We start from the raw sequence: 12,824 nt of genomic DNA, 5'->3' as shown, positions 1-12,824 counted from the left end.
GAGGGGATCCCATCCAGAGCCACCCCTGTGCCCCCCCCAACCCCTGCTGTCCTCCCGGGGCAGGTCTCACTCCATCCCTACCCCATTCCCTGCTAACATTAAGGATTTGGGGCCACTCCAAGACCCCCCCTTGCCCTCCCTCCCCCACATCTTCACTTTTTTTTTTTTTTGTTTCTTTCCTTTTTTTTTCTTTTTCTTTTCCTTTTCTTAAAAAAAAAAAAAAAAAGAAACAAAACCCAACAATAATTCTTATAAATATCCGCGGCCGGTGGTGGCCTCGGCGGTGGCCCCACGGTGGCCTGGTGGTGGCCCGGTGGTAGCCTGGTGGCCGGGACACCCCCTCCCCCTCCTCCCCCCCCTCCAAATCCCGGATGCGGCCACCTGGGTTGCCGGGGGTGGGGGAGGGGCTTGGGTTAGCAGCAAGAGAACAGAACTGAGAGTCTTGAGGTATTTTCTGGAGCTTCTTCCTTCTTCTTCTTCTGGTCTCCTTGGTGGGGGCGGGGGGCGTAGAGTGGGACTTGGGGGGGGGCTTCTTTCCTTCCCCCCCCCCCGCCTCCTCTGCCCCTCCTCCCCCTCTGTTTTTCATCACTTTTTCGGTGGTTTCCAGTGGGGGCTTCCTGGCACCCAAAGGGGACCTGTGCCTGGTGGTGGGGTTGGCCCAGGTGGCCCCACCGTTAATGGGCTTTGGACTGTGGGACAGGAGATGTTGGATCAGCCGCGGGGAAGGACCTCAAGGACAAGGAGGTGGTGGAGCCCCCAGCCCCAAGGTGTCCCCCGAGTAGCACTACGGCGCTAGGGCGTCCCCCAGAGGGAGCGGCCCCAGCAGCCCCTACCGGAGGGTCCACATCTCCCACCTGCACCCAGGCTCAAGAGGTCACCAGGAGGTCCCCACAGCATCCATCACCCGTGCTCAGGATGTCCCTGCACCCAAGACCAGTGTCCCCCTGCTTGCAGCCATAGGGTCCCCATGGTGTCCCCTACCCGGGTAGCCCAGAAATGCTCCACAGCGATCGCCACCCGGTGTCCTCACCCAGTGTCCCAGGATGTCCCTCACCTGGGACACTGCCATCCCCAGAGGGTCCCCAGGGTGTCCCTCACCTGGGACACTGCCATCCCCAGGGTGTCCCTCACCTGGGACATTGCCATCCCCAGAGGGTCCCCAGGGTGTCCCTTACCCGGGACACAGCAATCCCCAGAGGGTCCCCAGGGTGTCCCTCACCTGGGACATTGCCATCCCCAGGGTGTCCCTCACCTGGGACACTGCCATCCCCAGAGGGTCCCTAGGGTGTCCCTTACCCAGGACACAGCAATCCCCAGAGGGTCCCCAGGGTGTCCCTCACCTGGGACACAGCAATCCCCAGAGGGTCCCCAGGGTGTCCCTCACCTGGGACACTGCCATCCCCAGAGGGTCCCCAGGGTGTCCCTCACCTGGGACACTGCCATCCCCAGAGGGTCCCCAGGGTGTCCCTTACCCAGGACACAGCAATCCCCAGAGGGTCCCCAGGGTGTCCCTCACCTGGGACACAGCAATCCCCAGAGGGTCCCCAGGGTGTCCCTCACCTGGGACACTGCCATCCCCAGAGGGTCCCCAGGGTGTCCCTCACCTGGGACACTGCCATCCCCAGAGGGTCCCCAGGGTGTCCCTTACCCAGGACACAGCAATCCCCAGAGGGTCCCCACGGTGCCACTCACCTGAGGCCAAGCTGTCCTCCTGGCACCCCCTAACTGAGACCAAGATGCCCTCATGGTGGTCTCCCACCCGGGGACCAGAGTGCCCCTCAGGCCGTGGGCTCACACCAGCAGCCCTGGGAGAAGGTGGCTCCCACTTTGCCCCCTGTGAGTGCCAGCAGCCTCGGAGGGCTCCCCCCATTCCCCTTCCCAGCCTCTGCATCCCTCAGGAGCCCCCCTCCCCCCCCAATCACCCACTCCCACCTCCTCCAACCTCACCCAGGACCCTTCCCTCCCAGCCCGGCCCTTACCTTCAGGGCGCTTCGCTTCTCCTCAAAGCCCGGGGGGGTCGCCGGCTTCTTCCTCCTGATGGAGCCAGCGGAGTCGGGGGGCGCGGAGGCGGGGGGCGGCGGCAGGGGGGCGGGAGCGGGCAGGGGAGGGGGCGGCACAGGCTTGGGCTTGAGGGGCCGGCAGTAGGTAGCGGAGTTCTTGCGCTTCTTCACTTCGTCATCGGAGAGGCACCGCGGCGGCGGCGCCGGGACCCCCGGCGGGACCCCCGGCGGGCCGTGCAGCGGCGAACCTCGGGGGTCCACGGTGGTGGCGACGGGGGGGCCACGGCAGTCCAGGGAGGAGGGAGGGGGGAGCCGTTTGACCCGCGTGGTGCCGTTGAGGATGGTGGTGGTGGAGGTGGATGAGGATGAGGATGGACAAGCCGCAGGGGTGGGTTTCGTCTTGCCGGGGGGGGGCACAGCCTGGCAGTTGGGGGTTTTAGTCTTGCCCCCATCGCCCGGACAGGTCCGTTTGTAGGGGGGGCAGCCAGTAGTGAGGGGGGGTTTGCGTTTGCGGGTGTCGGGGTCTATCCCACCCCCTCCACCCCCACCCCCGGCAGCTTCCCGAGCGCGGGAGGCTTTGCTGGCCTTGGTGGAAGGCAACTTGCTGAAGGAGGGGGAGGGGGTGTTGGCGGGCAGGGGGGAGGTGATGGACTGGCTGCCCCCCCCGCCACACTCAGGCTGGCTGCAGGCGGCGGCTGCCGGGGGGGACCCCACCGTGGGGACCCTGCCTTCCCGCAGGGGCACTGATGAGGATGAAGATGAGGAGGAAGAGGAGGAGGTGGAGGTCCGTGGTGGGGGTGAGGGGGTCCTGGTGGCGAGGCCACAGGTAGGGGTGGCAGGGCTGGGGGGGGCTGGGGGGGTGTGCAGAGGGGGCTCAGCAGCTGGAGGGATCTTCCTGTGGGAAGGGAGGGGGAGAGTGAGATGGGACCCCCCCCCACCCCAAATTCCCACTCCAGTCCTTGCATCTTCACCTTCTCCCGTGCAACCCCCCCCCCCCCCAAAATTCAAGAGTGGTCGGGGTGAGATGGGACCCCCCCCAAATACCTCCTTCCATCCCTGATCCCTGCCATGTTTCCCCTCCCCCCCAATTCAGGTGAAGAGGGATGAGATGGGACCCCTCCAATCCCTTGCTCCCATTCCTGCCCCCCTCCCCCACCCTTTCTAATTCAGGTGGGGAGGAGTAAGATGGGACACCCTCCCCCCTTGCATCCCTACCTTGTCCCCCACCAATTCAGGTGGGAGGGGTTGAGATGGTACCCCCCCAACTCCCTGCTTCCCCACCTTCTCCCTCCCAGTTCAGATGGGAAGGGGGTGAAAAGAGACCCTCCCCACTTCCCACTCCTCTCCCTGCCCCCTCATCCTTCCTGCTTCAGGAGGGGAGGGGTAAGACTGGACCCCCCCCAAAATCCCAGCTCCCATCTCTGCATTCTTACCACCTTCACCCCCCACACTTCCTGCTTCTATCTCTGCTTCCCCACCTTGTCCTGACCTCAGTTCAGATGGGAAGGGGGTGAAATGACACCCCCCAAATCCCTACCCCCTTGCCCCCTCTCCCCAAATCCTTACTCCCATCCCTCCTTCCAAAATCCCTACTCACATCCCTCCCCCCAAATCCCCACTCCCATCCTACCCCTCCCAATCCCCACTCCTATCCCTCCCCCTCCAACCAAATCCCCACTCCCATCCCTACTCCCACCCCAAATCCCCACTCCAATCCCTCCCTCCCCCCTAATCCCCACTCCAATCCCTCCCCCCTAATCCCCACTCCCATCTTTCCCCTCTCCCCAAAATCCCCACTCCCATCCCTTTCCCCCCATTCCTGATTCAAGTAAGAAGGAGGTGAAATGGGACTCCCCCAAAACATCTCTCCCATCCCTATCCACCCCCTCCTCCCACATCATTCCTGGTTCAGGTGGGGAGGGGTGAGACAGGACCCTCCACCCTGCCCCAAATCCCAGCTCCCACCCCTGCCATCTTCACCTTGTCCCCCCCCACTCTGGTGGGAAGGGGTAGGACAGGACCCCCCCCTCCCCAAATCCCAGCTCCCACCCCTGCCATCTTCACCTTGTCCCCCCCACTCAGGTGGGAAGAGAGTGAAATGGGAGCCCCCTCCCCGCAAATCCCTGCTCCCCTCCCTGAATCCTCCCCTCGTTCAGGCAGGGAGGGGTCACACTTCCCCATCTCCCCCTCCCCCACCTCAATCCAGGCATCCTCCCTCCCTCCACTCCGTGCCAGGACTTTTCGGGGAGGAGGACAAATTTCCCCTTGGGGCTGGGGGGATTTTGCACCCTGGCACGCAGCAGCAGCCCCTCCCCAGCCCTTAGTACCCCCTTCCCAGTGCCCCCTTCCCCCCCCCCCCCCCCCCGTGCCCCCCTCACCTCCACATGTGGGAGCTGAGATGCCTCTCCAGCATGGAGCCCAGCGCCGAGCAGAACCGATCCAGCCTCCGGTTGAAGACGTAGCAGCCAGGGCTGACCAGGCGGCTCCCGAAGGTGCAGAACTGGGGGAGGGGGAGCAGGGACGGGGCGGGGGGAAGAGGAGTCACACCCTAGGGTCACCGTGACAGCCCCTCCCCCCCCCCCCAAATCACCTCCATCCTGCCCCAGCAACGAGACCCAGCCAGCTGTGGGTTCGTGGTGGGGTTGGGGGTTCTCAATCCACCCAACCCATCCCAGGGTCCCTCCTTACTCACCGCCTGGGGCCGGGGGGGGCGTGTGGGGGGCCGGGGGGGCTCCTCGCTACCTCCCTCTTCCTCGCTCTCCTCACTCGACACCCGGTGCCCCCCCTTGGGCAGGGGGAAGGGGAACACCCCCAGAGCCCCCTCCCCGGAGGCAGCTGGAGCGTCCTCGGGGTCGCTGTCGGAGGAGAGCTGAGTCCTGCAGCACAATGCGGGGGGGAGAAGGGGCAGGGGGTGAGGGATTTCGGGGGTGCCCAGTATGGGGGTGCTCGATATGGGGGTGTCGTGCGTGTGCGCCTCCGTGTCCCCCCACCCCCCCCTCAAATTTCCCAAACACCAGACGCTCACCTGGGGAGGGGGCAGAGGGTGTGGGGCTGCTTGGCTCGGCACGGAGAGCTGCTGGGGGGCCCGGCGAGGGGTTGGGGAAGGGAGGAGGGGTCCTGCGGAGCTGGGGGGGGCGGAGGTTCCTTCCCGGGGGGGCTCCTCTCTTTTGGGGACTCCCCTTTGCGGGAGCTGGCCTTGAGCTCTGCCACCAGCACGTCGAAGTCCTTGGCACGGCCCTGCACCTCCCGGCGCTGGTGAACTGAGTGGATCTGTGCCACGGGAAGTCGGAGGGGGCGGGGGGGAAGGGGTCAGAGGGCTGGAAAAACGCAGGGCAGCCCCCCCAAAATAACACAAGCACCCCCCAGACACCTACTCCCCCCCCCCCCCCCCCTCCACTACCTTGCAGGTCAGCAAGCGAGTGCAGATCTTCTTGGTGTCGGGGTTCAGCACCCCACACTGCCTGTTCAGGTCACACTCCTTGCCTGCAGGCACAGCAGGGCAAGGTGGGGGGGTGGGGGTCTCTGGGGGGGTGGGGGTCTGGCTATATTGGGGTGAGGGGGGGCGGGGAACAAGCGTTTTGACACCCCTCCCCCCCGCCCAGAGTTAGGTGGAAGGAGGTGAGAGCCCCTCACCCTGGCTCTCCCAGGAAAACAAGATCCACCCTCCCCCCCCCCCAAATCTCCACTCCCATTCCTGCCCCCCTTCCCAAATCTCCACTCCCATTCCTGCCATCCCCAAATCTCCATTCTCATCCCTGCTCCCCCTCCCAAATCTTCACTCCCATTCCTGTCGCCCCCCAAATCTCCACTCCCATCCCTGCTCCCCCTCCCCAAATCTCCACCCCCATCCCTGCTCCCCCCCCAAAATCTCCACTCCCATCCCTGCTCCCCCTCCCCAAATCTCCACCCCCATCCCTGCTCTCCCTCCCCAAATTTCCACTCCCATCCCCACTCCCCCTCCCCAAATCTCCACTCCCATCCCTGCCCCCCAAAATTTCCACTCCCATCCCTGTCCCCCGAAATTTCCACTCCCATCCCTGCTCCCCCTTCCAACCTTCACTCCCATTCCTGTTGCCCCCCAAATCTCCACTCCCACCCCTGCTCCTTTCCTGACTCAAGTGGGGACCCCCCCCCCCCCCAAATCCCAGCTCCCACTCCCTGCATCCTCCCAACTTCCCCCTCCCCAGTTCAGGCACGGAGGGGTCACACTTCCCCCCCCTCCCCTATCCCCACTCTCCCCCTCCCCCCCCAATCCAGGTCCCCCTCCTCCACCCCATGCCAGGATCCCAGGGAGGGCAAACCCCAGCATGGGGCTGGGAGATTTTGCACCCTGGCACCCCTCAGCACCCCCCCACCTCCAGCCCCCAGTGCCCACCCCCCCACCCCCAAACTGGTTGAGGTTTCCACCAGTGTGGCCCTGGTGGAGCTTTCCACTGGTGTGAAAGGTGGCATGGGGGGGGAGGGGTTGGTTGGCATCTCAGGGGGGCCACAATCAAACCGGGACCACCACCCCTGGCAGGGCCATGGCGGGGAGGTGCTGCTGGGTGCCAGGGCTGTAGATGGAGCCCACCCCCCCCCTGCTCCTCGGGGTGAGTCAGGGGGGCACAAACCCCCACCCCTGAGAGTCCTCCTCTGGGAGGGGGGCACTGACTCCTGCCCCCCCCCCCCAGCTTTCACCTCCTTCCCTGGGGTGAGCCTCCCCTCCCCCCCCCCGCATCACCCCCAGCCTGGCTCCTGCTATGGCATCGCTGTCCCCTGGGTGCCCACAGCTCTCTGCCCAACTCCCAGATCTGGGGGAATCAAACCTGGCACACCCCCCCCCCCATCCCTGCCAACATCCCCTGGGGCCGACTGGCAGCAGCTGGCAGCAGCTGGCACTGTTGGCTGAGACTGGAACCCGCTGGGGCAACAGAGAGCAGGGGGAAGGGAGGAGATGCCCCCTCGGGACATACCCTGCTGCCAGCCCCTGCCAGTGAGGTCACAGCACTGGGATGCCAGGCAGAGGTCTGGTGCCATGCAGGCACCGAGCTGCTGCCCTCACCCTGTCATTGGTAAGGAAAAGAGGGGCACTCACGTGCCAGCTTCTTGTGGGACCTGGGGGGTGTCTTGGTGCCACCTGTGTCCCTCTCCCCCGGGGTGGGCACAGTCTCTGGCTTGCCCCCAGGGCCGTCAGCGGGCAGCACCGAGTCCCCCCCGAGCCCGGCTGGCACCGGCAGCTCCTTTGGCACCGCGGCAGCCACAGCTTTCCCCGAGGGCTCCTTGGAGTTGGTGGGCACAGCTTTGGGGGGCACCTTGATCCCGTGCCCATCCGCTTTGGGAATGCTGGGAATCTTCTCCAGGTTAACCACTGGCACAAACAGGCTGGGGGAGAGAATTTGGGAAGGGGGGGGAAGGGGGTTCAGAGTGGTGCCATGGCATGAAAAGGGCAGAACCAGCGGTGCCATGGCACGGACAGGGCAGAACCAGCATGGCCATGGCATGGACAGGGCAGAACCAGCATGGCCATGGCATCGACAGGGCAGAACCAGAGGTACCAAGGCACGAAAAGGGCAGAACCAGTGGTGCCATGGCATGGACAGGGCAGAACCAGCAGTGCCACAGCATGGAAAGGGCAGAAACAGTGGTTCCATGGCACAGATAGGGCAGAACCAGTGGTGCCTTGGCATGAAAAGGGCAGAACCAGTGGTGCCTTGGCACAGACAGGGCACAGCTAGCGGTGCCAAGGCATGGACAGGGTAGAACCAGTGGCGCCATGGCATGGACAGGGCAGAACCAGCGGTGCCATGGCACGGATAGGGCAGACATTGTGGTGCCATGGCATGGACAGTGCAGAACCAGTGGCACCATGGCATGAAAAGGGCAGAACAAGTGGTGCCATGGCATGGACAGGGCAGAACCAACGGTGCCAACCCTCACCAGAGGTCCTTGTCCGGCCGCTCTGGCAGGGGCTGGACTCGCCCGCGGGCACCTGCTGGCTTCTCCCGCAGCGCCTTGGCCGTGCCAGGGGTCCCGGCGGGCACCGGCTGCCCGTTGACAGCCACGTGGCACCTGGCGGCGGTGGCGGCGGCTCGGGCATACAGCTTGCTGAGGGGGCCGTGGCGGCGCTCTGCCAGGGCAGGAGAGGGGCACGGGGGGGGGCAAAAACCTGGCGTCAGTGCCCACCAGTGCCAGCCTCCCGCTGCCGGGCTGTACCTGCACGGCTGGCACCGGTGCTGGTGCCAGGGTGGGTGTGGGCGGGGGTGTGGGGGGATGGCAGTGCCAGGTGTGCCACTCACCGCAGTGCTTCTGGAAGGCCTGGGGCTTCACCACCTGGCTGCAGTGGTTGCAAACCACCAGGTAGAAGTCATCGTGCGCTGGGCAGTGCCCGAAGATGTTCATGTCTGCGGGGGCAGAGGTGGGCAAGGGCTTGGCACGGCTCACTACGGCTCACACCGGCTCAGAGCAGCTTGGCACAGCTCAGTATGGCTCACATCAGCTCAGCACAGCTTGGCACAGATCTGTATGGCTGACACCAGCTCAGCACAGCTTGGCACAGCTTGGCACAGCTCACTATGGCTCACATCAGCTCAGCACAGCTTGGCACAGCTCAGTATGGGTCACATCAGCTCAGCACAGCTCAGCACAGCTTGGCACAGCTTGGCACAGCTCACTATGGCTCACACCAGCTCAGCACAGCTTGGCACAGCTCACTATGGCTCACACCAGCTCAGCACAGCTTGGCACAGCTTGGCACAGCTCACTATGGCTCACACCAGCTCAGAGCAGCTTGGCACAGTTCTGTATGGCTCAGACCAGCTCAGCACAGCTTGGCACAGCTCACACTGCCTCAGCACAGCTTAGCATAGCTCACACTGGTTCACCACAGCTTGGCACAGCTCACACTGTCTCAGCACAGCTTGGCACAGCTCACACTGCCTCAGCACAGCTTGGCACAGGTCACACCAGTTCAGCACAGCTTGGCACACCTCACGCTGGCTCAGCACAGCTTGGCATGGCTTGGCACAGCTCACACTGGTTCAGCACAGCTTGGCACAGCTCACACCAGCTGGGCACAGCTCACACTGTCTCAGCACAACTTGGCACAGCTTGGCACGGCTCCCACCGGTTCAGCACAGCTTGGCACAGCTCACGCTGTCTCAGCACAGCTTGGCACAGCTCCCAGCAGCTGGGCACAGCTTGGCACAGCTCCCACCATCCAGGCTGGAGGGGCTGCAGAGCCCCCAGGGCTCTCCCCCAGCCTGGCTCTCACCTTCCTTGATCAGGGTCATGGCTTCCAGCTTCTTGCCGCTGCTCTTCCCTCCCTCCTCCAGCTCCAGCCCAGATCCTGCCAGGGACGGAAGCCCTTCAGTGGGGTTGGCACAGGGATGGCCTCGGCGCCCCCTGGCCACGTCCAGGAGCTGAGCCCTGCCTGGCATCGGCACCGCTCCCAGAACAGCCAAACTGGATCAACTGGAACCAAAGTGGATCCACCCCGGGATCAGGCTTGGCCCCACCACGTCCCAGAGCCTCCCAGCCCTGTCCCACTGCCATGGGACACCCCTGGGACACCCTTGGGACACCCCTGGGACACCCCAGGGCCAATCTTGGGGACACCCTTGGGACACCCCAGGGACCACCCTTAGGACACCCCAGGGCCAATCTTGGGGATACCCTTGGGGACAACCCTGGGACAATCTTGGGGACACCCCCAGGACACCCCAGGGACAATCTTGGGAATACCCTTGGGGACACCCCAGGCACACCCTTGTGACACCCCAGGGACACCCTTGGGACGCCCCAGGGACCACTCTTGGGACACCCCAGGGCCAATCTTGGGGACACACCAGGGATACCCTTGGGATACCTCTGGGACCCCCTTGGGACACTCCAGGTACATCCTTGGGATACCCTTGGGACACTCATTGGGACACCCTTGGGATACCCCTGGGACACCCTTGGGATACTCCAGGGACACCTCAAGGACACCCTTGGGGACACCCCAGCTGTGCCCAGTAGGTGGCCCAGAGCCAACCATCTGCAGTGGGATCTGCTGTGGGGAAACTGGTGGCCACTGGGCCAGCTGTGCCATACTGGGTGCCCAGTGCCATCCAGCAGCACCAAACTGGGCACCCAGTCCTGCTCAGCTCTGCTGTAGTGGGTGCCCAGTCCCATCCAGCAGTGCCACACTGGGTGCCCAGTTCACCCTCAGTCCTGTCTGGCCATGCTGTACTGGGTGCCCAGTCCTGTCCAGCTGTGCCAGTCTGGATATCCAGTTCTGCCCAGTCATGCCATCCTGGGCACCCAGTCCAGTCTGACCATGCCATACAGAACCTGCTGACAGTGCCATGCTGGGCACCCAGTCCTGCCTGGCTGTGCTGTCTTGGGTGCCCAATCCCATCCAGCAGTGCCACACTGGGTGCTCAGTCCACCTCCACTCGTATTAAGCCATGCCATACCTGGTGCCCAGTTCCATACTGGGCACCCAGTCCCATCCAGCCATGCCATACCACATGTCCAGTCCCATCCAGCTGTGCCATACTGGGCACCTGGCGTCCTCTGCCCAGTCTGGGTTAATGGTGGCAATCAGTTTCAGGCTTGGCTACCCAGTTCCTGCTCCAGGCTACCCAGTGCCCACTGCACCCAGGGATGCCTGGCACCTGGCATGGGGTGACTGGCCTCCAGTGTTTGGTCCAGGCTTCCCAGTGACCAGACTGGGGTGCCCAGAGCCACCTCTGGCTACCTGGTACAGGCTGCCCAGTTCCCAGCACAGGCTGCCCAGTTTCCAGTGCTGAGTGCCCAGTGCCAGCTGCCTGGCTCTCGGTGCCTGGTGCAGGATGCCCTATTCCCACTGTCCAGCTCCTGGTGCCAGGTGCCCAGTGCAGGGGGTTGCCCAGTGCCCGGTGCAGCCTGGCTCCTGCTGCCCTGTTCCCAGCGCCCAGTCCAGGATGCCCAATGCAGGATGCCCAGTTCCCAGTGCCTGTTTCCTGGTGCCTGCTGCAGGATGCCCATTTCCTGGTGCCTGGTGTGGGATGCCCTGCTCCTGCTGCCTGCTGCCCAGTTCCCAGTGTGGCATGTCCAGTTCCCAGTGCCTGGCACAGGCTGCCCGGCACAGGCTGCTCTGTTCTTGCTGCCCAGTTCCTGCTGCAGGATGCCCATTTCCCAGTGCCCATTTCCCGGTGCCCAGTGTGGGACGCCCCACTCCTGCTGCCCGGTTCCCAATGCCGGATGCCCAGTTCCCGGTGCAAGATGCCCAGTTCCCAGTTCCCGATGCAGGATGCCCAGGTCCCGACTCCCATTTCCCGGTGCCCAGTGCAGGATGCCCAGTTCCCGGTGCCCGTTCCCCGCTGCAGGATGCCCCTTTCCCAGTGCCCGGTGCAATATGCCCGTTGCTCGGTGCGGGCTGCTCCGCTCCCGCTGCCCTACTGCCGCTCGGCGGCGCTAGGACCGGGGGGCGGCGGGCGCGGCTCCGTTCGCTGCTCCCCCCACCGGTCACCCCCCCCCAACCCCGTCGTCCCCCCCGCCCCCCTCCCCTCCCCGCCGCCGCCGCCGCCCCTCACCCGGCTCGGCGGGCCCGGCCCGCTCCACCCAGGCGCTCCAGCTCTGCCCCGCGAACTCGTCCAGGCTGGGCAGCAGTCGCCGCTCCGCCGCCATCGCCGCCGCCGCTGCGCGCCCACGAGCCGCCATCGCCGCCGCCGCCGCGGGAGCGAGCGCGCCCCCCCCCCGCCCCCCCCCCCAACGGCGGCCGCCGCTGCTGCCGCCGCCGCCCCCGCCCCGTGCGCGCCCCCGCGCATGCGCCGCGCGCCCCCGCCCGCCCCGCGGCACCACGGGCGGTGTAGTCCCGCAGGCAGCCCCGCCCGGCACCGGCACCGGGCTGCGAACGGGGCTGGGGGGTCACAATCAGCTATGGGGATTGGGGGTCCATATCGTGATACAGGGGCTGGGGGGGGATGGCTATATCGTGATATAGGGGCTGGGGGCTTCATGTACTGCTGTAGGGATTGGGGTCCATATCGTGATAGAGGGTCCAGAGAGATCCATATGTTGATACAGGGTCTGGGAGGGGTCCATATCGTGATATAGGCACTGGAGGGGTCATATACTGCTATAGGGATTGGGGTCCATATCGTGATATAGGGTCCAGAGGGATCCATATGTTGATATAGGGTCTGGGAGGGGTCCATATCGTGATATAGGCGCTGGAGGGGCCATATACTGCTATAGGGATTGGAGCCATATCGTGATATAGGGTCCAGAGAGATCCGTATACTGATATAGAGTCTGGGAGGGGTCCCTATCGTGATACAGGGGCTAGGGACAGTGGCTATATTGTGATATAGGCGCTGGAGGGGTCATATACTGCTATAGGGATTGGGGTTCATATCGTGATACAGGGTCCGGAAGGATCCGTATACGGATATAGGGTCTGGGAGGGGTCCATATCGTGATATAGGGGCTGGGAAAGATCCATATTGCGACAGAGGGGCTGGGAGTGTCGATATCATGATATAGAAGGTGGGGGGATCCATATAGTGATGTAGGGGCTGGGAGTGGGGGGGAGGGGGGCTTCATATACTGGTAGAAGGAGCCCACCTCGTGATATAGGGGCTGGGGGTCCATATCGTGATATAGGGGGGGGCTGGGGGACCCGGCGTTTTCTGTGCTCCCTATACGGCGCTGGGGTTCCTGTATCCCTGCGGGGGCGGGGGGGGGAGGGGGAGTGCATGCAGCGCTCTAGGGGGTGGGCAGCTGGGGGTGACACAGCTCCAGAGGGGGGCTGGGGACCCAGGGGTGTGCCTAGAGGGGCTGGGGCACTCCTGTGCCCCTATATAGAGCTGGGCACCCGGG

General features: G+C 64.6%; 1 protein-coding gene across 1 annotated transcript; it reads right to left on the bottom strand.

The window, feature by feature from the left end:
* Positions 1-784: 784 nt before the first annotated feature.
* ATXN7L2 (ataxin 7 like 2) lies at positions 785-11,663 on the bottom strand. Its single transcript, XM_054398915.1, has 11 exons — positions 11,537-11,663; positions 9,250-9,324; positions 8,276-8,380; positions 7,917-8,106; positions 7,075-7,361; positions 5,401-5,483; positions 5,026-5,270; positions 4,693-4,876; positions 4,379-4,500; positions 1,980-2,895; positions 785-829 (listed from the first exon to the last, which is right to left on the bottom strand). Exons 1-11 carry the CDS (start codon positions 11,661-11,663, stop codon positions 785-787), a joined length of 2,379 nt encoding a protein of 792 aa, XP_054254890.1.
* Between the last annotated feature and the right edge of the window lie 1,161 nt (positions 11,664-12,824).

Source organism: Indicator indicator, unplaced genomic scaffold (assembly GCF_027791375.1).
Source record: "Indicator indicator isolate 239-I01 unplaced genomic scaffold, UM_Iind_1.1 iindUn_scaffold_187, whole genome shotgun sequence".
NCBI lineage: Eukaryota > Metazoa > Chordata > Aves > Piciformes > Indicatoridae > Indicator > Indicator indicator.
The sequence above is the reverse complement of the archived record's forward strand: the minus strand, read 5'-3'. Positions and strand labels throughout refer to the sequence as shown.